The 25242-nt window shown below is 42.4% G+C and overlaps 6 protein-coding genes across 6 annotated transcripts; 3 read left to right on the plus strand and 3 right to left on the minus strand.

Annotated features, from left to right (window-relative positions):
* Window positions 1–8721: 8721 nt before the first annotated feature.
* Window positions 8722–12443, minus strand: Lztr1 (Leucine zipper like transcription regulator 1). The gene is made up of 4 exons (XM_017231939.3): window positions 11520–12443; window positions 10076–11461; window positions 9665–10019; window positions 8722–9604 (listed from the first exon to the last, which is right to left on the minus strand). Exons 1-4 carry the CDS (start codon window positions 12260–12262, stop codon window positions 9200–9202), a joined length of 2889 nt encoding a protein of 962 aa, XP_017087428.2. The 5' UTR covers window positions 12263–12443; the 3' UTR covers window positions 8722–9199.
* Window positions 12444–12652: 209 nt separating this feature from the next.
* On the plus strand, window positions 12653–13414 carry MED22 (Mediator complex subunit 22). Its single transcript, XM_017231931.3, has 3 exons — window positions 12653–12869; window positions 12934–13035; window positions 13098–13414. Exons 1-3 carry the CDS (start codon window positions 12737–12739, stop codon window positions 13313–13315), a joined length of 453 nt encoding a protein of 150 aa, XP_017087420.1. The 5' UTR covers window positions 12653–12736; the 3' UTR covers window positions 13316–13414.
* An 18-nt stretch (window positions 13415–13432) lies between these two features.
* LOC108118978 (nucleosome assembly protein 1-like 1) lies at window positions 13433–14645 on the minus strand. Its single transcript, XM_017231930.3, has one exon. It carries the CDS (start codon window positions 14531–14533, stop codon window positions 13433–13435), a length of 1101 nt encoding a protein of 366 aa, XP_017087419.2. The 5' UTR covers window positions 14534–14645.
* A 1012-nt stretch (window positions 14646–15657) lies between these two features.
* On the minus strand, window positions 15658–17068 carry LOC108118980 (uncharacterized). The gene has a single exon (XM_017231932.3). It carries the CDS (start codon window positions 17006–17008, stop codon window positions 15671–15673), a length of 1338 nt encoding a protein of 445 aa, XP_017087421.2. The 5' UTR covers window positions 17009–17068; the 3' UTR covers window positions 15658–15670.
* Window positions 17069–17991: 923 nt separating this feature from the next.
* Window positions 17992–24083, plus strand: LOC108118982 (uncharacterized). Its single transcript, XM_017231934.3, has 3 exons — window positions 17992–19246; window positions 19455–19595; window positions 23784–24083. Exons 1-3 carry the CDS (start codon window positions 18338–18340, stop codon window positions 23853–23855), a joined length of 1122 nt encoding a protein of 373 aa, XP_017087423.2. The 5' UTR covers window positions 17992–18337; the 3' UTR covers window positions 23856–24083.
* Window positions 20169–22295, plus strand: TRAM (translocating chain-associated membrane protein 1). The gene is made up of 2 exons (XM_017231935.3): window positions 20169–20326; window positions 20977–22295. Exon 2 carries the CDS (start codon window positions 21019–21021, stop codon window positions 22123–22125), a length of 1107 nt encoding a protein of 368 aa, XP_017087424.1. The 5' UTR covers window positions 20169–20326; window positions 20977–21018; the 3' UTR covers window positions 22126–22295.
* Window positions 24084–25242: the final 1159 nt, after the last annotated feature.

Raw genomic sequence — 25242 nt, forward strand, 5'->3', positions numbered from 1 at the left:
TTCTTTGTTTATAGCCTTTATTTTAAAAATTATAAAGTTTTTATGGAAGAATGAAATTAGTTTTTCTCAGTGTATCCAGAATAACATGCCGTACTGCCGCCGGCAACTCGTCTTTCGCCATTTTTCGAATGCTTTGTGGGATAAAGTTGGAGCGAACATATGGTCGAGACTTCGACTTTGACTATTCATATTTTCACAGTCTCTGAATAAGCCACCCCCCTCCTGTTCACTCTGTGTGTTTGCATAACAAAACTAACATTTAACAATAACATTTGCAACATTACGATGTCGACGCCAAACTGGAAAGGATAAACATTGTGAGTTAACAAAGCCATGCGTTGAGGTTTCAGGAAGGAAAGGATATAGGATGCGCTTCTATTCAAATTATTTCCCTTATTTTTTAAATTTTTTTCTATGTGTCTTGAATAGTTTTTTTAAAATATATAAAATATTATATAAACTCATTTTTATTTTTTTGTATTTTTTTTAGTGTTTGTTAGCTTTGATTATCATATTTCCTTCCGCGCTTCTGAATCCTTTTCGCTTTGCTTTCTGGCGAAAGCAAATAGGGTTTTCTATTTTTTCTATTTTCTATTTTTTGGGGAATTTTTCCATCAGTTTCCCTCTGCCCTTTTGGGATTTTGGCAGACATTTTCCCTTTCCCTCTGCTTTTCATTTATTTCGAAATGCATTTTTTTTTTACCTTTGCCTTTGCCTGTGAATAAAGTTTAGCTCAACATTTTGATGCGTTTTGATTTCTGAATTCTCCTTTGGGGCACGGTGGCGTATGAGTAATATGATTTTGATTGGATTCGATTGCAAATAAAATATATACATATATTTAAGTGTGAGTGAGTTTTAGCTCTTCTGAATTCTATTTTGTTTATTTCAGTTTCTATAATTTTGTGGCAGGGGCACTCGCAGGACGCTGTCATAAAATTGCGCCATCAACTGTCCATTTCAGGAATTTTACGAAATAGGGTTGGGTTGGCTCACCAGCTGCAAAAATAAAACGTCGGCGATCGCATCCAATTTATGGAGAAACAAACAACATTGTTGACATTATTGGACCAGTGTGGCGGTGGTTTCGGGGTACCATCCCTGGCTCCTCCAACACGCTTCCGTGGGTACCACATGATACTGGTGGGGCAAGTTGACAATTTTGTTTTCAATATAAGTACGTTTGTGTATCTTTTGCCAGCTGCTAGGACTTCATTACCCAAAACAAAATAAATCTTTCCACCTCGCATATTCGTTAATAAAAAACATTACCTTTTTCCACCAGATATTCCTTCCATGAATCGGACAAGTATTGGCTAAGATATGGCCTTCCAAAGGGGGCTCTTTTGGAAAACCCACATTTTAAAAGGGTCTCCCCAGGAAAAATTGGAAAAAAATCGAAAAAATATTTTGTTCTCGGATTTTGATGCAGATTGACGTGGAATCGCCTCACAAATCGATTAAGGTATTCCTTCCATGAATCGGACAAGTATTGGCCAAGAAATGGCCTTCCAAACGGGGCTCATTTGGGAATCCCACATTTTGAAGGGGTCTCCCCAGGAAAAATTGGAAAAAAATCGAAAAAATATTTTGTTCTCGGATTTTGATGCAGATTGATGGAGAATCGCCCCACAAATCGATGAAGGTATTCCTTTTATGAATCGGACAAGTATTGGCCAAGAAATGGCCTTCCAAAGGGGGCTCATTTGGGAATCCCACATTTTGAAGGGGTCTCCCCAGGAAAAATTGGAAAAAAATCGAAAAAATATTTTGTTCTCGGATTTTGATGCAGATTGACCTGGAATCGCCTCACAAATCGATTAAGGTATTCCTTCCATGAATCGGACAAGTATTGGCCAAGATATGGTCATCCAAAGGGGGCTAATTTGGGAATCCCACATTTTGAAGGGGTTTTCCCCAGGAAAAATTGGAAAAAAATCGAAAAAATATTTTGTTCTCGGATTTTGATGCAGATTGACGGGGAATCGCCCCACAAATCGATGAAGGTATTCCTTTTATGAATCGGACAAGTATTGGCCAAGAAATGGCCTTCCAAAGGGGGCTCATTTGGGAATCCCACATTTTGAAGGGGTCTCCCCAGGAAAAATTGGAAAAAAATCGAAAAAATATTTTGTTCTCGGATTTTGATGCAGATTGACGGGGAATCGCCCCACAAATCGATTAAGGTATTCCTTCCATGAATCGGATGAGAATTGGCCAAGATATGGTCATCCAAAGGGGGCTCATTTGGGAATCCCACATTTTGAAGGGGTCTCCCCAGGAAAAATTGGAAAAAAATCGAAAAAATATTTTGTTCTCGGATTTTGATGCAGATTGATGGGGAATCGCCCCACAAATCGATGAAGGTATTCCTTTTATGAATCGGACAAGTATTGGCCAAGAAATGGCCTTCCAAAGGGGGCTCATTTGGGAATCCCACATTTTGAAGGGGTCTCCCCAGGAAAAATTGGAAAAAAATCGAAAAAATATTTTGTTCTCGGATTTTGATGCAGATTGACGTTGAATCGCCTCACAAATCGATTAAGGTATTCCTTCCATGAATCGGACAAGTATTGGCTGAGATATGGCCTTCCAAAGGGGGCTCTTTTGGGAATCCTACATTTTGAAGGGGTCTCCTCAGGAAAAATTGGAAAAAAAACGAAAAAATATTTTGTTCTCGGATTTTGATGCAGATTGACGGGGAATCGCCCCACAAATCGATTAAGGTATTCCTTCCATGAATCGGATGAGAATTGGCCAAGATATGGTCATCCAAAGGGGGCTCATTTGGGAATCCCACATTTTGAAGGGGTCTCCCCAGGAAAAATTGGAAAAAAATCGAAAAAATATTTTGTTCTCGGATTTTGATGCAGATTGATGGGGAATCGCCCCACAAATCGATGAAGGTATTCCTTTTATGAATCGGACAAGTATTGGCCAAGAAATGGCCTTCCAAAGGGGGCTCATTTGGGAATCCCACATTTTGAAGGGGTCTCCCCAGGAAAAATTGGAAAAAAATCGAAAAAATATTTTGTTCTCGGATTTTGATGCAGATTGATGGGGAATCGCCCCACAAATCGATTAAGGTATTCCTTCCATGAATCGGATGAGAATTGGCCAAGATATGGTCATCCAAAGGGGGCTCATTTGGGAATCCCACATTTTGAAGGGGTCTCCCCAGGAAAAATTGGAAAAAAATCGAAAAAATATTTTGTTCTCGGATTTTGATGCAGATTGACGTGGAATCGCCTCACAAATCGATTAAGGTATTCCTTCCATGAATCCGACAAGTATTGGCCAAGATATGGCCTTCCAAAGGGGGCTCATTTGGAAATCCCACATTTTGAAGGGGTCTCCCCAGGAAAAATTGGAAAAAAATCGAAAAAATATTTTGTTCTCGGATTTTGATGCAGATTGGCGGGGAATCGCCCCACAAATCGATTAAGGTATTCCTTCCATGAATCGGATGAGAATTGGCCAAGATATGGTCATCCAAAGGGGGCTCATTTGGGAATCCCACATTTTGAAGGGGTCTCCCCAGGAAAAATTGGAAAAAAATCGAAAAAATATTTTGTTCTCGGATTTTGATGCAGATTGACGTGGAATCGCCTCACAAATCGATTAAGGTATTCCTTCCATGAATCGGACAAGTATTGGCCAAGATATGGCCTTCCAAAGGGGGCTCATTTGGGAATCCCACATTTTGAAGGGGTCTCCCCAGGAAAAATTGGAAAAAAATCGAAAAAATATTTTGTTCTCGGATTTTGATGCAGATTGACGTGGAATCGCCTCACAAATCGATTAAGGATTCCTTCCATGAATCGGACAAGTATTGGCTAAGATATGGCCTTCCAAAGGGGGCTCATTTGGGAATCCCGCATTTTGAAGGGGTCTCCCCAGGAAAAATTGGAAAAAAATCGAAAAAATATTTTGTTCTCGGATTTTGATGCAGATTGATGGGGAATCGCCCCACAAATCGATGAAGGTATTCCTTCCATGAATCGGACAAGTATTGGCTAAGATATGGCCTTCCAAAGGGGGCTCTTTTGGGAATCCTACATTTTGAAGGGGTCTCCTCAGGAAAAATTGGAAAAAAATCGAAAAAATATTTTGTTCTCGGATTTTGATGCAGATTGGCGGGGAATCGCCCCACAAATCGATTAAGGTATTCCTTCCATGAATCGGATGAGAATTGGCCAAGATATGGTCATCCAAAGGGGGCTCATTTGGGAATCCCACATTTTGAAGGGGTCTCCCCAGGAAAAATTGGAAAAAAATCGAAAAAATATTTTGTTCTCGGATTTTGATGCAGATTGACGGGGAATCGCCCCACAAATCGATTAAGGTATTCCTTCCATGAATCGGATGAGAATTGGCCAAGATATGGTCATCCAAAGGGGGCTCATTTGGGAATCCCACATTTTGAAGGGGTCTCCCCAGGAAAAAATGGAAAAAAATCGAAAAAATATTTTGTTCTCGGATTTTGATGCAGATTGACGTGGAATCGCCCCACAAATCGATGAAGGTATTCCTTCCATGAATCGGACAAGTATTGGCCAAGATATGGTCATCCAAAGGGGGCTCATTTGGGAATCCCACATTTTGAAGGGGTCTCCCCAGGAAAAATTGGAAAAAAATCGAAAAAATATTTTGTTCTCGGATTTTGATGCAGATTGACGTGGAATCGCCTCACAAATCGATTAAGGTATTCCTTCCATGAATCCGACAAGTATTGGCCAAGATATGGCCTTCCAAAGGGGGCTCATTTGGGAATCCCACATTTTGAAGGGGTCTCCCCAGGAAAAATTGGAAAAAAATCGAAAAAATATTTTGTTCTCGGATTTTGATGCAGATTGACGGGGAATCGCCCCACAAATCGATTAAGGTATTCCTTCCATGAATCGGATGAGAATTGGCCAAGATATGGTCATCCAAAGGGGGCTCATTTGGGAATCCCACATTTTGAAGGGGTCTCCCCAGGAAAAATTGGAAAAAAATCGAAAAAATATTTTGTTCTCGGATTTTGATGCAGATTGACGGGGAATCGCCCCACAAATCGATTAAGGTATTCCTTCCGTGAATCGGACAAATATTGGCCAAGATATGGCCTTCCAAAGGGGGCTCTTTTGGGAATCCTACATTTTGAAGGGGTCTCCTCAGGAAAAATTGGAAAAAAATCGAAAAAATATTTTGTTCTCGGATTTTGATGCAGATTGGCGGGGAATCGCCCCACAAATCGATTAAGGTATTCCTTCCATGAATCGGATGAGAATTGGCCAAGATATGGTCATCCAAAGGGGGCTCATTTGGGAATCCCACATTTTGAAGGGGTCTCCCCAGGAAAAATTGGAAAAAAATCGAAAAAATATTTTGTTCTCGGATTTTGATGCAGATTGACGGGGAATCGCCCCACAAATCGATTAAGGTATTCCTTCCATGAATCGGATGAGAATTGGCCAAGATATGGTCATCCAAAGGGGGCTCATTTGGGAATCCCACATTTTGAAGGGGTCTCCCCAGGAAAAAATGGAAAAAAATCGAAAAAATATTTTGTTCTCGGATTTTGATGCAGATTGACGTGGAATCGCCCCACAAATCGATGAAGGTATTCCTTCCATGAATCGGACAAGTATTGGCCAAGATATGGTCATCCAAAGGGGGCTCATTTGGGAATCCCACATTTTGAAGGGGTCTCCCCAGGAAAAATTGGAAAAAAATCGAAAAAATATTTTGTTCTCGGATTTTGATGCAGATTGACGTGGAATCGCCTCACAAATCGATTAAGGTATTCCTTCCATGAATCCGACAAGTATTGGCCAAGATATGGCCTTCCAAAGGGGGCTCATTTGGGAATCCCACATTTTGAAGGGGTCTCCCCAGGAAAAATTGGAAAAAAATCGAAAAAATATTTTGTTCTCGGATTTTGATGCAGATTGACGGGGAATCGCCCCACAAATCGATTAAGGTATTCCTTCCATGAATCGGATGAGAATTGGCCAAGATATGGTCATCCAAAGGGGGCTCATTTGGGAATCCCACATTTTGAAGGGGTCTCCCCAGGAAAAATTGGAAAAAAATCGAAAAAATATTTTGTTCTCGGATTTTGATGCAGATTGACGTGGAATCGCCTCACAAATCGATTAAGGTATTCCTTCCATGAATCCGACAAGTATTGGCCAAGATATGGCCTTCCAAAGGGGGCTCATTTGGAAATCCCACATTTTGAAGGGGTCTCCCCAGGAAAAATTGGAAAAAAAATCGAAAAAATATTTTGTTCTCGGATTTTGATGCAGATTGGCGGGGAATCGCCCCACAAATCGATTAAGGTATTCCTTCCATGAATCGGATGAGAATTGGCCAAGATATGGTCATCCAAAGGGGGCTCATTTGGGAATCCCACATTTTGAAGGGGTCTCCCCAGGAAAAATTGGAAAAAAATCGAAAAAATATTTTGTTCTCGGATTTTGATGCAGATTGACGTGGAATCGCCTCACAAATCGATTAAGGTATTCCTTCCATGAATCGGACAAGTATTGGCCAAGATATGGCCTTCCAAAGGGGGCTCATTTGGAAATCCCACATTTTGAAGGGGTCTCCCCAGGAAAAATTGGAAAAAAATCGAAAAAATATTTTGTTCTCGGATTTTGATGCAGATTGACGGGGAATCGCCCCACAAATCGATTAAGGTATTCCTTCCATGAATCGGATGAGAATTGGCCAAGATATGGTCATCCAAAGGGGGCTCATTTGGGAATCCCACATTTTGAAGGGGTCTCCCCAGGAAAAATTGGAAAAAAATCGAAAAAATATTTGTTCTCGGATTTTGATGCAGATTGACGGGGAATCGCCCCACAAATCGATTAAGGTATTCCTTCCATGAATCGGACAAGTATTGGCCAAGATATGGCCTTCCAAAGGGGGCTCATTTGGAAATCCCACATTTTGAAGGGGTCTCCCCAGGAAAAATTGGAAAAAAATCGAAAAAATATTTGTTCTCGGATTTTGATGCAGATTGACGGGGAATCGCCCCACAAATCGATTAAGGTATTCCTTCCATGAATCGGATGAGAATTGGCCAAGATATGGTCATCCAAAGGGGGCTCATTTGGGAATCCCACATTTTGAAGGGGTCTCCCCAGGAAAAATTGGAAAAAAATCGAAAAAATATTTTGTTCTCGGATTTTGATGCAGATTGACGGGGAATCGCCCCACAAATCGATTAAGGTATTCCTTCCAAGAATCGGATGAGAATTGGCCAAGATATGACCTTCCTAAGGGGGCTCATTTGGGAATCCCACATTTTGAAGGGGTCTCCCCAGACCCCTGGGGTCCATAAAGGCTAGTCTATGCCATAGAGGCTAGTCTATGTTTTTGGGGGTATTACAATGCCAATATTTTTAAATTAATAAATAAGTATCATTGGTTCGATAGCAACTACCCTGTATCTATTCTTCAGGCTTGATTGGCTGGTTTGTCGATTGCCATGAAATTTATGGGCTGTCGCTCAGCGTGAACTTGATGCGAATAAATCCCCATGAAACGGATATTAAAAGGCCTGAAAAGGAGCCGTATCCGAATCCGAATCCCTCAAGCCAGCACCCACCACCCATACCAGATAAGCCCTTCCGTTTCTTAAGTTATGAACTTATAAATTGACAGGCAAGGCACATGAAAGGTCAAAAGTGAAAAAGGGTTAACTAGTTTTTCTTTTTTCTACCCTTTTGGCCTGAATCGGATAATTGACATTTTGTAAAGGGTTAAGATTTTGGGATGTTATAGAGAAAGGGTTAAAGATAGCTTTATATTCTTGTTAAAATAAGAAATTGATTTAATCGATAAACATTAAATAGATTTAAATAAGAAAAGCTTTAAAGAATCGATAATTGTGAGCTCTGTGAAACATTAAAATAAATATTAACCATTGCTAGGATTCCAAGGACCCTTATCTATATCTATATATCCTCATCCTTCTCCAGGAATATCAAATGTAGCCTGTAAGTGGAATTAAGTTCTTGGAATGGGAATCAAAAATACAAAGCCATTCCCCGACCTACCCGATTTTGTTGGTAATTTGCATTAGATAAGCATCTTGGGGATGGATGGGTGGTTGGCATCCTTCGTCCTTGTCATTGTCCTTGCTGGATGAGCTACATTTTAGCCCCGAAGCCACAAGACTTTTTGTTTTGTTTTAATTCCATTGAAATGAGTTTATCTCCGACAGCCAGTCCCAGTCCCAGTTCCAGAAAAGCTTTTCCATTTAAATTACATCAATAATATTGTTTATTCTTGACTTTCATCAACGTACATAAATAAGTACATACATACATTCAAGTGAAACGCAATTTGAAAATCAATCTTTTGAAATGAATAAACAAAAAATATATTGCTTAAGAGTTAACAACATTAACATACAAATATAATCCAAAATTTAAATCGAATTTCGGGGGTATTTTATCACAATTTTGGTCGCGGTATATTGGAGGCAAGTTTTAATACTTTAATGAATAAAATTAAAAAAAAAAAAAATGTATGTATATTTATAATAATTAAATTAAAATAAAAGTAAATAATTTTTAGAATTTTTTTGTTCGTTTGTTTTGTTTGGCAAAAACGTTAACTCTGTGTTCCTTCTCATTTCCTGGATGATTTTTTATTCACGGGATGAAGGACATTCCTTAGCATAGAATATGTTATGTATATATAGATGTATATATATATATATTTTTAAGATTTAGTTACTTAACAACGAGTTAGTTATACTTGGATAAGAAAGAGAGTACGTTTAACAAGAGGGGAGAAGGAAGACCCCTGGCAAAGATATAAGACTTTAATTCTAAAAAATATCCAATACTTTGCCAGGATAATCGTAAAGCTAATACTAGAGCTTTGTAGAATTCTCTTTTGAGCCAAAAAACAATCAAGTTTCCTATATTACCAGAAACTTAATTATTAATCTTTAGGTTTTTTTTTTTGGGGGGGATTTCAAGAAGTGCTTGGGGATAATACTTGTGTGTGTTGACATAAAGGGAAGCATATATGTAGAATATAGAATTAATAATTCCATAGATTAGGAAATGAATGGGGATTTTTCATGGTTTTTAGTTCGGCGCTGCCAACCGCTACTGCCGCACTACGTGCTACGCCCGATTTGCAACCAGGCGAGCAACAACTGCAATGCCGGCTGGAGCAGAACCAGCTTTCAGATATCGGTATTGATATTGATCCTTGTCATAAACTCGCCGTGCGAATCGGCCACAGCGCATATGATCTCCAGCAACAGTTCGCGCGACAAACCCGCTATCTTCGGCAATCGGGCCACCTTGGCAAAATCTTTGACAATCAACTTGAGGGCATACTCCTTGATGTCATAGATTTTGGTGATGTCCGATGCCTCCAGCGTTTGCAATACATTCTCATCGTTGATATTATGCTCCAGTGAATATTTGCAGAAGGCATGTAACCGATTATTGGCCAAACCATAAAAGCACGGCGCCTGGAACAGATACAGTGCATCCTGGGGCGGCATCTTAGTCTCACCATAGTAGATATAACGCAATAGCGAATGGAATGCCTCCAATGATGGTGATATTTCGCCAATTTGTATCTAAAACGAATCCACAAAATATAGTAACATTTCAAAGTCTGGGTAGAGAGGTAATCCTACATTGACGGTATTATCCGGGGGCATGAACGAACGGAACATGCCCTGGAAGTAGGTACAACGTGATGATAACACAGATTTGTGGGCCGGAATAACATGGTCCTCCAGTATGAGGCTAATGTCACAAAAATCACTGCCCGTCGTCTCCAGGAAGGCGCACAGATCGATCTCCAGAGTAGTGCCAGTGTTTGACTCGAAACTGGTTTCCATTACCAGCTTACTGGGATGCAAACGCTTCCGGATGATCTCCACCAGGAGTGGCTTGTCCAAATCACTAAACTCACTGGACATGACCACGTCGGTGAAGTTCTCGTCCTTGATGATGAACTGCATGCAATGATCCTTGATGATTTTAATGCTAAAGTGAAGATGACACGTGAATGAGAAACAAAAGAATATATATAATAGACGCACTTGCTCTTGTCGGCATTGTAGAGTGCCTCCAGGACATTCAGCTTGTTGATCTTGTAATCCAAATACTGGATACAGCCGTGGGCCAGCCGCGGCATGGTGAACAACCCCGCCAATTGATAGATGTCCGTTATCAGAATGATAATGTTTTTGTTATACGAATCCTTTAAATCAATCCGATCCGTATATATGTAGTTGAGGATGATGTCAAAGGCCTCCGGTGAAGCGTGGGCCAAGCGAACCTCCAGCATGGGTGAACGGTCTCCGCCCGAAGGAGTATAGAACTCCAACGGTAGCTGCTGTTCGAGGGCCACTCGCGCCGCCAGGATCTTGTTGCGCAGATACTTCGAGCGGGCTGCCACAAAGGCGATATGCGCCAGGATGCGCACCTCCTCGGCCCCGACTATGAACTGGATGTCGCAGAACTGCTTCTCCAAGAAGAACTTGCCGAAATCATCGCGCAGCGTGCACTTCGGATACGAGGAGAACTGAAACCGATAGGTGTCCCCCCGTCGCACACTATTGTCCACCGTTCCCCCAAATATGTACATCGCATCACCAATCACAGCCGAGGCGTGAAACACTCGACCCGACGGCACATCCGAGTTCTGCTCCGGCTGGATAACCGACCACACCTGCGAGTCCAGATCGTAGCAGTGGAGATCGTTGGGCAGCGTCGAATCGGCCGATCCGCCAAAGACATACAGGAATCGATCGTGATGCACCATCGTGTGTCCGTAACGGCGGGATGGCGGCGCCGATGTGGCGCCCCTCAGCACCGGCTCATTGGAGATGCGTCGCCAGGTGCGCGTCTTGAAATGAAACTCAAACAGCGAGTTGGTGATCTGCAGACCGCTCTGGCCGGAAAATACATACATGGCATCCCGAGCCACCGCAACCGGAAAGTTGCAACATGTCGGTGGCCTGTCCCCCAGCTGTTCCACCTCCTCCCACTGATTCTCGCCCGTCAGATTCAGTGTCCACATATCGTTCAGCCTGGCATTGCCATCGTAACCGGCATAGATCCACATTTTGTTATCATAGACGGCGGCTCCGTGGGCCGATCTCGGCACCGGCTGTCGGCCCGAAAACATCCACTCCACCCACATGGCGCTCTGGAACTTGTACTCGAATAGGTCGTTCTTGTTCGTCAGATTCGAATTGGAGTGTATGTCGCCGGTATAGCCGCCAAATATGAACATTGAACTGCCGGCCACCACAGCAGAGTGATGGTATCGGGGCGCCGGTGGTGTACCAGTGGCACACGCCCTGCCCCATGACTTGTCCTTCACCCCGAACCGTATCAGATCGTTCAGCATGTTCTTGCCATTATCGCCGCCGAACACAAACATGGCATCCTTGTAGGCCACCACAGTGTGCTTGCTGCGCCTGTTATCCGAAAGGGATTAATTTCTTGAGGAGATTGGGTTCGATTTGAGCTACTTACTTGGCACCCACAAACTCAGCACACTCCAGCATCCGGGTCCACTGATGGGTGGCCGTATAGGAGCTAAAGTCAACGTTCAATGCATTGCAACTGTAGCTGCCGGGGGAGGCTGCATTGGTGCTGCCACTGCCGCTGCCGCTGCTGGCATTACTTGCGGCATCGTAGGACGCCAGACTGGAGTTGCCTGCTGCCCCACTGGTACTGGCACCGCCGGCACCTCCGCCGCCGCCCCTGGTACTGGTGCTGCGCATGGAACTCGAGGTGGACATTCTCAGATTGGAGCGAATGTGCTGGGCGTCCAAACAGCCTGCCGTTGAGGCGCTCTTTCTGGCCTTTTGCCGCTTACTGGACTTGGAGGAGCTGCGCGAGAAGAAGGACTCGTGGTGGGGGCTCGGATTCTGGCCGGGGCTAGTGCTCTGACCCTGACTGCCGGATGCTGCCACACAGGCGGGACAATAGATAACGCCTGCCGGTGTGCTACCGCCACTGGAGGTGCCTCGATCCTCGCCTCTCACAAAACCGCAAACGGCACTCAGTCCGCTGGAAATGGAACTGGAGCCCAGACCACAACTGGCACGCCCACTCCTTGTTGATCCACCGCCGCCTCCACTTCCGCCACTGCCACCACTGCCACCAGAGCCTCCAGTTCCTCCACCCCCACCGCCACCGCTGCCGACACCACCACTTCCAGTGCCTCCTCCCGTGGATGCCACGCCAATGCCGCCACTGAACGACTTTAGCATTAATGCATCACACTCTCGGAGTCCTCTCCGTTATCTGTATCGTCTTGATGGCTTCCCCTTTTGGGCTCGCTTTCAATTCCTTTGTATGTTATTTTTTTCCAGCAGAAAATTGGAAAAAATCTGGTATGTGTTGCGTTTGTTAGCTCCGTCTCTCTCACTCTCGCGGTTGTGGCCAGTGCTAGTGAGGAGGCAAAACCGATAAGCGATGATTCTTGTCAATCGTAAAAGAGGATAAAATTTAATTAAAATTGAAATAATTTAACATTTATATAAGTAATCTACTTAATTACTAGCTTAGTTTTTGCATTCTAAATCAATTTAACTATTATTCTTATGTTATTTTGAAAACGAATCGAGTGGGCAGTTCCAATTTATCGATATATCTAACGGTCACATCTCTAACCGCATCAAAAGCCGAAGCAATTAAATATGTGCCAATAATTTCTTCTACTTGTTTTTATAAAATAATTCAAAATGGAGTCGTTTCGTTCAGGACCGGCGGGCAGCTCGCGATCTGCGGTGTTGCCGCAGTCTAAGGAGGCATTGCTGAAATCGTACAATGCACGATTAAAGGACGACGTCCGGAGCATGCTGGAGAACTTTGAAGGTAATCTTTGAAAGAATCAACTAGTTCTTTGTACTAATCACCCCATTGAACCTTCCCTCCCCAGAAATACTAAAGTTGGCGCGTAGAGAGAGCCACACACAGATCTCCAAGACGACGCAATGCGAACAGGATGCCCTCGAGATGCAAGTGCGGGCGGCCAACATAGGTAAGTTAAGCCAGGAAGTGCCCTTAGAATCCTATGCTACCACAACCGATTTAACATTCCAGTTCGGGCCGGAGAATCCCTGATGAAGCTCGTGGCCGATCTTAAGCAGTACCTCATCCTGAACGACTTCCATTCGGTAAACGAGGCAATCACCAACAACTCACAGCTATTCCGGGCCACCCAAATAGAATGTGATAAGAAGCTGATGAAGCTCAGGGATGAAATGGCAATGGATCTGTACGACCTGGAGGAGGAGTACTATACCAGTATATTTAAATAGTTTTTTTTTTTTATGAAAATTAGCAGCAATAGCAAGCTTAAATATCAAACAATATATATTTATAATTATTTAAACTAAATATATGTATATATATATATATATATATATAGGTCACATTTACGGCAACTGTTCTGCTTCAATTATTTCGGAACATACGGAACCATTGTCCGTCGCTGTTTCGTTAACGTTGTCCACCAAATCGCCGGTATAGAAGAGCACCGCCTTGGGAACTATTTGAGTCCGCAGCAGGAATCCCACTTCGAAGTCATTGCCTAGGATGAGCTTCGTTTTCTCATCGGCCAGTGACAGATCGAGAGCCTGGGGCGGAGCGAAAAACCGAAAGAAGGATTCGCGCGGCATCACCTTGGGAACACTGCGCGCCCGACCCCGTCGCCGACTCTGGACGGTGCGCAGGGTGAGATTGGAGCCGTCGCGCCAGTGGATGTGACAGCCCTCGCATCGTACGATTTCCGGGCCTTCGAACTGGAAGGGATATTCCTGGTCGGCGGAGTGCTGGAGGAAGTAGCGCTTCGTCAGCAGAAGGGATGAGTCGTGGAGGAAGGTGTTGGGCCGAAACTGGAATGTAACCGTGTAGCTGTCCTGCTCGTAGCCCAGTCGCACATCCAGCAGGCACTCCAGCAGCGGCTCGTCATGGTCCTGGACCAGTTCAGAGAGCTGCGGTACATTCCGGAAGACGGTTAGCCAGAAGCGCGGAATGCCCAGAGTGTCCGTCGGCACTGGTGGCAACTGTCCCACCAGCAGACGCAGCTCCTCGTTACCCTCCAGATCCAGCGGCAGTGCATCCTCCGGCCACGAGTTCTCCGCCTGCACCGGTGGCTCCAGTACTCCGTCCAGTATATCCCGCCGAGCATCGAACAGTGCACAACTCTGGCCGTAGAATCTTCGTTCCAGTTCGTACACCTCCCGGAAAAATTGCTCAGCAATCCGCACCTGTTGCAATTGATTCTGTCGGAGGGCACGGATACGGTTCTGCACGGCATCCGGCAATTGGGCGATCATGTGCCGGAGAAAGGCTTTACGGCAGCGTGCCGGCAAGTCTGCCGGACTCAAGGCGGGCTCTATGGCGTCCAATTGATAGGCGGATGATTCTTGGGTGTCCAGGGATCGCAGCGATTCCACAATAACCGCTGGTTTCAATTCATCCTGTGGGACATCGCCCTCCAATCCGTTTCCGAGAACTTTTCTCTCAGCGTACATGTTGTTGCAAATTTTGGAAAGAAACAAATTTAATTTTAATAAATTTACAAATTTTTCTTCTAACCGTTTTTTAAGGTGGATAAACTAATTATGTAAAGTTTTTAAAATGAAGTTTTTTTAAAAAACTACTAGGGATTTGTGAGAATTTTAATAAGTTATATTTTTGGGGGGTTTTTTAAAAAGAAGTCTGTATAATATGATAATATTTTGAATAAAAATTAATATTTTATAATAATTTATATAATAAAATATAGTAGTAATAATAAGTCTTAAATAAAAAGCCTATTCTTTATGGTATTCTATAGAAACCCCTAAAGGAATCGTCAGTTTTTCAAAGAAATTCATGACTTGATTATCTTTTTATTTGCGAATTACTAATCTCCATTGTTATTCCAATAATTCCCTAATCTAACCACGAATACATTATAATTGATTTTAGGGGAATAACCACTTGAAAAGAACAAAAATTCCAAAAAAATATAACTTTTCATGGAAAATTAGCATGATATGGCATGATATTCCGGTTAAATCGACGGAAATATCTGTCGGTCTGAGGGTCTTATCTGGATCTAGCCAGAGATATGGGATATATACCTCATATAACTTATCGGCAATCATAAATAGGCATTGTGGTAGGTCGGAAATTACTAAAATTCCTAAGAATCTGAGTCTTAAGATCTATAGATTGGAAACTGACTATCGATATACTATCGATGATTATCGAAATATAACTGATTTATGGACTTACATGAATTGTCTTTGGTGTTAGCCATATAATCGAGAGATAGGCTATAATTTATTGTGAGAAAACCCTGAACACTTCTGCAATCTTATCCGCTCTGAAAGTTCTCCGGCAAATTCTAATTTATTATATGGTCTTAACTCCCCGTTAAGGAATCTCCGCGGGGGTCCAACTATCGCACTACTTGTTCCCTAATCTTCCCATAATCTATAGAAGCTTATAAGATAACCCCAACCGATTCGATTGCAGCTGCACCTTCATGGCCTTGTGACTCGATTTTTATAAATAAATATTGTATTTTTTTTAATTAATAACATTTTATTTTAAGGATCAACTTTAACTTAACTTTCTTCAAAAAAAAAAAAAGAGGGCTCATGGATGGATTAAGAATATCTTTAAAAGATAAAGTCCCTTTCCTCCTCCTCCAGGAGACTGAGACTTCTCTCGAATCGCTTGATGTCCTGATACCAGCTGGGATCCTTGGCATTGATGTCCTCCGGCCGGCCACCCTTGTGGCGGTAGAGGAATTCGGCATGTCCCTGCCCGGATATCCCGTTGACAGTGCAGGCAAGGAACTGATTAAACACCTTGGACTCCCAATCCCCGCCCACATACCGCACAGCCGAACCCTCCACCTGGATCTGGACCAGGTACTCCTGCTCCTCGGTCCGGACAATGAAATTCTGATGCTGTGGCGGTATGCCCTTCTCCCCGTAGGAGTACAACTCAAAGTTGCTCCACGTCAGGGGCTGGTATTCACCGGCGGGGGTGCAGACGTAGCCCACCTTCAGGGAGGAGAGGAAGAAGCTCGGCTGGCTGAGATTGCCCACCACCATGCTGCTGCCGTCGTCCAGGAACAGGGCGAAGTACACATACCGATTGATGGAGCTGAGACAGCGTTCCGTGCCGAAACTGTGATCCCTGAAGCCCAACATTCGCAGCGGTATCTCCTCATCCCGGATACGGATCTGGCCAGTGAGTTCGCCGTTCTGCTCGTAGTGCGTCCGCTTCTCCACGATGTGGTTGACGCTCCGCAGGACACTGTAGAATTCCTCGTTCCAGGCCTCGCGGGCTATCGAGTCGGCGATCAGGGCGGAGCTCAAGTCCCGGCTATAGTCAAAGTGCCTGGCGGAGGAGCTTCTGAACCTCAGATCCAGATCCACAGTTACATCCTCCTCGGTGGCCTCCTGGCGTCGCAGAACTCCCTCGTACCGGATTCGCCACACCTTCATGGACTTCTCCTGGCAGATGTGAAAGCCACCGCCTCGGAACTCGTTATTCTCCTGCCCGTCTTGGGTGGTAAAGTGTATCATATCCGGTAGGTTGGGGGAGCCGAAGAGTCCTCCCTTATCGGGCAGCCACAGGTAGAGGGCCGCCTTCAGGACACCGCGCCGCCGACGCTCCAAAGTCACCATCAGCTTCTGGCCCTCTCGATTGGCCGCCATGAAGCTGACCACATCATAGCTCTTCGGATCACTGCCCAGCTCCTGGGCCCGATCGATTTTGGCCAAATGCTCATCGGAACCCAGGACCTCTTCGTTCCTGCGATAGATCCTATATCTTAGATTCTTCAGCACCAGCAGGGATATCCAGAATTTGAAACGATAGAAGATGCCCTTCAAGGGGTACTTGTCAAAGATCATGGGCGGTTTCAGACCCAACAGCTTAAAGATCAGACTGAGGACGGCCAGTAGACCGCCAAAGAATAGTCCCAGGGCGAGTAGGAATACCATTTTGGTGGATGGACGATAGAGTCTTAATTGTTGACCACTTGGCGTATTTTACGTGACTGACTGGCCAAAGAAAAGTGGTAACTGAAAGCCCAGTGGCTTATCATCCGTCGATAAGCTACTACTATACCAATACCTATACCTGTAAGATAAACCCCGGAGCCGCCTAGGAGGGGCGACCCGACTCACCTAGTATATGACTAGCTCGTAAATCTGGATCTGTCTGCGGACGCAATTTCTGATTGATCCATTAGCGAGGTTGATAGCGATCCGTGTTATCTTCTAGTGCAAAGTCTGTTATTGTTATACAAACCACAAAGCACAAAGTCTTACTGAAACTGAAATACTTAATAAGAACCCATTAATTTTGATTAGATTTAGAGATATTTTTAGTCATATTGTTGCATATTGATTATAATCAAGAAAATACTTAAGATATGATCTGCAAAATGTAATAAAAGTTATTTTTTGAAGCTCAAATATACTTTTCCAGCACTAAAAACTGAAATCTTTGATAAAAACCCACTAATTGTGATTATATTAATAAATATTTTTAGTTATTTGGTTAAATTTTTTATCACAAACTATAAACAAGAGAATAAACCATAAAATCATCACCAAAATGGTTAAGCTTAAGCTCATTTAACCTTTTCCAATACTACAGAAAAGTCCTTTTACAAGACCTCGCTTTCCAACACTGAAGCCACCACAGCGCCTGCGCCACAAAAACAACAAATCGCTCACTCAATCAATAAAAACATAAAATTTAGTGCGCAAGGAACAGCAGCAGCAGCAGGAACAGGAAAAGGAACAAAAACAATATTTCAACCACAAAAAGGACAACAAACACTTACACGCGAGTAGAGAGTTATTGTAGATGTTTTTCTTTTTTTTTGTTATTTGCGTAAAGGACGCAACATCACATCAGTATTATCCTGCAAAACAATAAAGGATAAAAAAATATCCTGCATTAACCGTTTACCGTTGCAAGGATAAGTTGAACGATTATTGAGTATTTACCGTTACCTGTGCAACAACACAACAAACACGCACACCACGAACCCGAGACGGAAATAGAAAGTAGGAGAAAGGGAGGAACGGAGAGACGACAGGAACAGCGTGTGCGAGAGGTGCGAGGTGAAAGGTGACAGAAACAACAAAACAACAAAAACAACAGGATTGAAGCTAAAGTTCGAGGAAAAAGCCACAACAACAAAAACAAAAATATACTAAAAATCTGCGGCTTAAGGTGGAAACTTTCTATCCATAAAGTTCCAACAGGAAACAGGACATTCCAGATTCCAGGATCCGAAACCCCCTTCAGCCTTGAAAATGTACAAAACCATAAGACACGGCGAAAATAGTCTGCAATATACGATTTTGCCGCAAAACGATGATTTTCGCATCGAGGGCAAGCTGTCGGGGGCTGGACGATCGGCGTCTTCCGGTGGAGCCTCCACTTCCGGTTCGTCAGCTTCCGCCACCGGCAAGGTCAAGGGTCAGCGACGACGACGCTCGTTCTTCGCCTATTTGGGTCTCATCTTCGTCTGTACCGTTATCATTGGCGCCATTTTAATACCGTTCCTCGTCTCCGCCGAATGTCTGCCCAATCCCAAGGAATGGTTCTTGAAAACCAAAGCAGCTTTCATCCAACACGGATCGGGATCGGGTCCTGGATCAGGATCGGGCTCTTTAGCGATTGGTGGGGATCTGTTGCCGACAGGATCCCCGCTCCTGCAACAGAGTGTGGGTCGGAATGTCCAGATCGTGAACCGGAACGGAGTCGAGCAGTTTGTGCTCCGATTAAACAAAACGAATCCTTTAATCTCCACCACCGCTGCACCCCCACCGCCGACCAGCAGCACCTCTACCTCTACCACTACAACAACAACAACTACGACAACCACAACCACAGAAGCTCCTCCACCGCCGCCTCCGGCTCCAGTTACAACAATTCCAACAACCACTACAACCCGAGAACCAGCCACAAATCCGGTCCAGCGGCATCAGCCACCGGGAACAACAATCACCACTCGGATCATCCAGGTGCCACTGCTAAAGTCCGCCGCCAAGAAACCGATTATGCCGCCCGTCCTAGCCAAGGCCCAGGGCAACCAAATCCAACCGAATCAGGAGGAGGAGGCGAAACAGGGCCAGGAAGTGGCGGGAAACCGAAGCAACAGTGCCTGGATCAAGACGCATTGGGCCTACATTGATCCTTCGACCTACTTCCAGTGGACGGTGAGTCTTCGCGGGGGCTCAGAACCTTTTTAAATAGACTGTTAGTAAATAAATACCAAAAAAATACCAAAACTAAGTACGGGGTATAACATTGTTTCAAATGTGAAAATCTCATGCTTAATAATTAAATTTAACCCCCAAACCCATAATTCTAAGTAATACCAATATTTTAGACCGTTATTTAAAACCCTTTTCCCTTTTTTTCTAGGGCTACAAGGCCGAGGATAGCGTGCTGCTTCCCGCACTGCTGGGCTTTGCCCTGATTGGCGTGATTTTGATCATAACGGTATGCCTGGTGGCACGCAACAAGCGCACCATCGTCTCCTCCGTCCGCAAGCGGAATCGCAACGTGAGTACAAAATGCAATTAATTACGAGCCACGACGACGACCGGCGTCGTCCTTGAACCAATTTCACGGCACTTGATTTTTTCCGTAATTTATGTTCCTTTACGGGTCAACCAATTAAGTTATTTGCATCTCTAATTAAATTCATAAATCTATTAAGAGTGAAATGTTTAAAACGCATGTGCAATAAGTGAAAGTGAATTAATTTTTAAATCAAATCAAAGATTTAATAACAAAGTGCAAAGTGGAATTCAAATTCTGGCGCCAAGCTTGGATTTGCACTTGCATCTCTAGCAAGGAGCTAGAGATCTCAGCCATTTATCAAGGAAATAAAAAAAGGAGTAACAAATTACAAAATGAAGCAGATTTTCTACATATTTATTGAACTTTACAAATATATCCTTTTAAATATCAAGCGGGAGCAGGAAGAACTAAGAAAAATACTATAAAATTGAAAACTATCGATATATTTGAGCCTCTAATAACCGATTCAGAGATGGACCTTATAAGAAATGCCTCTCGGGAGAGAGAGCCTTAGCGATGTGGCAAACCCATCAATATATCGATATTGGCACGTATGACAATCGATGTTTCTCTCCACCTCTACCCGCCAACACATCAACAAATCGGTCTCAAAATCGGGAGATATACATTAGCTGTTGGGTGCCACTATACCGCTACACCGCCTACGTCAGCAGACCACGTTGCACGTCGCTTGGATTCGCCAAAGTCCTGTGAGTAAAATGGTTAAAAATCAACAAACGGTCAATAACAACAAACTGCCAGCGTGTCCCAAGGAGTACCCCCGCTTATGCTCCTCTCTCTCATCATCATCCAATGCCTGTGTGTGTGGGCGCGCTCTGTTAGCGGATTTGCAGGCATACATCCGTATCTGTGTGTTGCCGAGTGTATCTGTATGTGTGTGTGTGTGTGAGAGTAGTGCCAACAAGGCAAATTGTATGTTTTTGTTGTTGCATCCACAGAGGAGCATCTCCAATACAGTGAACATTGGGCTGACAGGACCAGTGACAGTGCCAGGACATTGGTAATATATGCGAATAATCGATCTGAGCTGTAGTGGAGTCGCCCCCGTAAGGGAATCGTGGCACTATTTTAGGCATCTATTGCTACCAAATAGTTGAACAGCATCCTTGGCTACAGTGTGGACTCGCTTATCAAGGACATCTATGGAATATTTAAAAAAAGAAAAGCCAATTGGGTAGAAAATCCAGTCAGCATGTGTGTCTGTTGCTAGTGGGGCGGATGGTGGAGGGGGAGGGGGAGAATGTTGGTGAAAGTTAGCATCTTGGTTGGGTTTTTCTTTTTGGGCCAAGGTGAAACTATAAAGCAACAAATATAATAATTTCAAACTTGAACTTTTCAGCCCCTAGCCCGCTACTCTGCCTCCTCTGCCTGGACATAAAAAATGGCCATCAAACCTGGTTTGGGTCGCAAGACCAGCAACAAGAACCCACCGATCCTGAGCCACGAGTTTGTCATCCAGAATCATGCCGATATCATCTCCTGCGTGGCCATGGTATTCGTTGTCGGTCTGATGAACGAATCAACGGCGGCGTTCGCCAGCGCCTTCATCTCGCTGCATCATAATGTGAGCGGTGAGGATCCCAGCCGAGAGCAGCCGTACGGCAAGGCCTTCACCTACATTGCCGGCATCAAGGACTATTGTGCGATATTCTTCTATACACTGACCTGCATCATTATGCATGCCATTATCCAGGAGTTCGTGCTGGACAAGATCAGCAAGAAGATGCATCTGTCCAAGTTCAAGTTGGCGCGCTTCAATGAATCCGGCCAGCTGGTTGCCTTCTATCTGATGTCGTTCTTCTGGGGCGCTCACATCCTGGTCAAGGAGGGCTTCCTCGGACATGTGGCCCAGCTGTGGGAGGGCTTCCCCGACCATCCGATGAGCTTCCTGCACAAGTTCTACTTCATCATTCAGCTATCGTACTACCTGCATATGCTGCCCGAACTCTACTTCCAGAAGATCAAGACCAAGGAGGAGCAGCAGCCAAAGATCGTGCACTCGGTCAGCGGCTTCACCCTGATCGTGCTGGCCTACATTCTCAGTTTCCAGCGTCTGGCCCTCGTCCTCCTCACCCTGCACTACTTCAGCGAGCTGCTGTCGCATGTCTTCCAGCTCATTGGTGTCTTTGATCGCGAGGAGCGCCTGGCCAAGCTGCGCGTGGTTAACAACGGCGTGTTCTTCCTCATCCGTTTCGCCACCTCGGTGATTGGTGTCCTGACACTGTACTATGGCATCGGTGGAGCTCGCTCTCTGCTCGCCTTGGGCGGCCTAATTGCCCTGCAGGGCTATCTGGTGTTCTCGTTCATCACCGAGCAGCTGAAGGCCAAGCGCGAGGCCAAGAAGGAGGCGAAACGGGAGGCCAAGCTGGCGCTGCAGACCAAGAAGCCGGCCAAGGCGCTCAAGGATAAGGTGAAGCGCAAGAAGGAGAGCGATCTGCCAGAGGCGGATCAGTCATCGGCCAGTCCCATCAAGCAGAAAGTCAAATGAGCAACAACCACAAAAGTCTCTTCATCAGCAAAACAACAACAACAAAAAAAAAGCAACAAAATCTTTCGCACACTTCCAACCAACAACAACAACAACAACACCAATCTGAAGAATGATAGTTACCAGAAGAGAGAGAGCGCAGCACCAGGACAGAAAGATTAGCCGGCTAATATATATATATATATAGATATATGTTTAATTGAAGACCATCCACCCATCCACTACTACTGCGCCGGGTAGCGAAACCGGAAATCTTTGTAAATCTCGTTTTTTAGCTCCAAGAACTACTGCAAACATTTCTGCTGCATTTACTTCCCTCGAGACGATACACCAGCAACTATTTCCTAGCCTAAATGTTTTGTTTCCAATTTTTTTAAGTTTGTCTAATTTTTTTTTTTTTTAAACAAATTTTTTTATTTTTATAAATACACAAATACAAACTAAAAAACTAAAAAAAACGTTAAAAAAAATAAGAGAGAAAAGTACATTACCGAATGTATATGAATATTGTATCGTGTGTGTGTTTTTTTTAAATATTGTTCTTCCTTGAAACTTGAAATAAGCAAATTGTTCAAATGCTTAAAAAAAATAATTTAACAATTTCTAATCGTCCTATTTGCATGTACAACTATTTTTTATAAAAAAAAACCAACAAACAAACAAAAAAAAACGCAAAAACAAATCACACAAAAAAAGAATGAAGAATGAAGAACCAGAACAACAATGATTGTAATGAAGAAAGAAAGCAAAACATTTGCTGAATATATAAAAAAAAAAACAAATATATATTTTGTATAAGAAAACTGAAAAACAACTATTTCTATTCACTATCGGGCGGAAGTAATTAATTTTCGAATTAAATTACTATCTTATCTTTAACATAAAAAAAACGCAGGAATTCGTAATTCTTCAGATCATTCATAACGCGACTTAATGATAGATAATTTTTTAGATAAAAACAAAGAAACGCCACTTTTAAAATATTTATGTACTTATCTTCAAGAAGACTTGATAGAATTTTATTTTATACATTTTTACACTGAGAGAAAATTATTGGGGAATTTAGATTTATATCAAAAGAAGTGTTCATAAAAAGTTAGAACAGCTTAGATAGCCTAATTTTGAGAATATTTTAAAAAATCTTTATCTTCTTACAAAAATTTTACACTGAGAAAAATAATTTTTAGTTTTGTTAAGTCAATTTTTGAATAAAATATATTAAAATAGTATCGGTGCTTAAAAAAAATATATTTTAAAGAAGCTAATGTTGAAAACGTTTTCGAAAAAATATGTTTGTTTTAAAATATTAATTTTTACACTGAGAAAAAAATTGAGGGGAATTTTTAGGTAATTTTTTGAGTAAAGTAACACAAATAAGTGATGAAAATAGGTATATTTTTTTTTTGTAAGAAACTGATTCGAAAATATCTCGAAATTTTGAAGTTCGATCTCGAAATTTTGAAAGTGATGTACATATTATGTAAAATTTTTTTCGATTTTTCTATTTTTTATTTTCTACGTGATGTTTTCTTCGAAATATTGTAAAAAAAACCTCTGATTAAAATAGGTTAAAGACTTTAAGGTTTTTATTATTCAAAAAATAGTTTTTTATTTTCGAAAAATATTTAAAATATCTCCCCCATTTGTTATCCTTTCAGGACATTGAGGAGCAGGGCGCCGAGGATAATGCCACTTTGCTTACAACCACAAACTTGTCGGATGACGATTAATTGGAACTCGTCTAGATAAAGCCCCTATATCTACAGACTCACCTATGATTCCAGCTTTTCGTGTGCAAAATGATAACTATTTTTGTTTTTCAGCATATGTAGATCCTAAGATCCAGATCCCCAATATATCGTATCCAGATCTAGATCGGATTAGATCAGATCTCAGAGCTCTTTGAAAGCCAAAAGCCAAGCTAATGCTTAATCCGATCAGATCGACTTTCTCTGTTATGTTTTCTTTTTTTCTTTTTCTTCAAGAAATTATTTAAAAGTAAGAAAGAAAAGTATCCAAAAGAAGACTGTTTCTGAAACAACAACACAAGATTCAAGATTTTATGATTTTCCACTCGTTTCCAAAACTTGTTTTTCGAAAGTTACCCCATTCCCAAAAATATAAATTATAACTGTATCTTTGGTTGTGTGTGAATGGTGCGTGCATGTGTGTGTGTGTTTCCCCACAAAAAAGATACTTAGATATTTAAAAAAAATATTTAATTAAATATTCCAAAAAAAAAGAGGCACGAAAATTTAAGTTATGAGATGAGAGAGTTTCCATATTAAAAAACTAGCATATGAAAAGTACAGTGCGTTTCAGAAGTGTAAGATCAAAAAACTATATAAATAATATTTAATATTATGATACATTTTTTTTTTGTCAAATTTAAAGCGAGCTTGTTTTTTTTTTATAAATTGCTAGAAAACCTTTAAAAAAAAAAATGACTTACAGTTCTGAAAAGCACTGTATTTTGAAGGAAAAAAAAAATAAATATATATTATATAATAATGGGGCTGCTTAAAGATAACCCCTGAGAGAAAACTTTAAACTTAATTCGTGTTAACCAAAGGCAAACACACTCGAATCAAATGAAAACGTCCAGAAACGAGAATATTTTTTTTCGCAACAGCAGCAGCAGCAGTGCTTCTTTAACGAGTCTGGACTGTACTTGATTTTTAGCACAAACGGAGCCGATGCATTTACGCCTGGATATAAAGGTCCTTGAGGCTAAAAATCCTGCACAGCTTGCAGCCGCCGAGAGCACCAAAAAAATAAAAATAAAATATATATATACAATATATAGCTTGCCGAAGAGAATCCAGATATTGTAAGATGGGGTGGTATGTAGCGGGGGAGTACTGTGTATGTCTATATAAACTGTGTATAACTGTGAAGCATTGACAAGTATTTGAGATGATCTGTATTTTTGTAAGCGTAATATTTAATATTTAATGCGACAAAAACCAATAAACAAAAAAACCAATCCAGAGATGCAACTATATAGGCCTAAGATAACCGATGCGGCACTAGCCACAAAAACAAAAACAAAAAAAAAACATAAATTTGCTCAAAACACACACACATTTAGATATATATATATATGTTTACAAAAAT

Source organism: Drosophila bipectinata, chromosome XL, assembly GCF_030179905.1.
Source record: "Drosophila bipectinata strain 14024-0381.07 chromosome XL, DbipHiC1v2, whole genome shotgun sequence".
Taxonomy (NCBI): Eukaryota; Metazoa; Arthropoda; class Insecta; order Diptera; family Drosophilidae; genus Drosophila; species Drosophila bipectinata.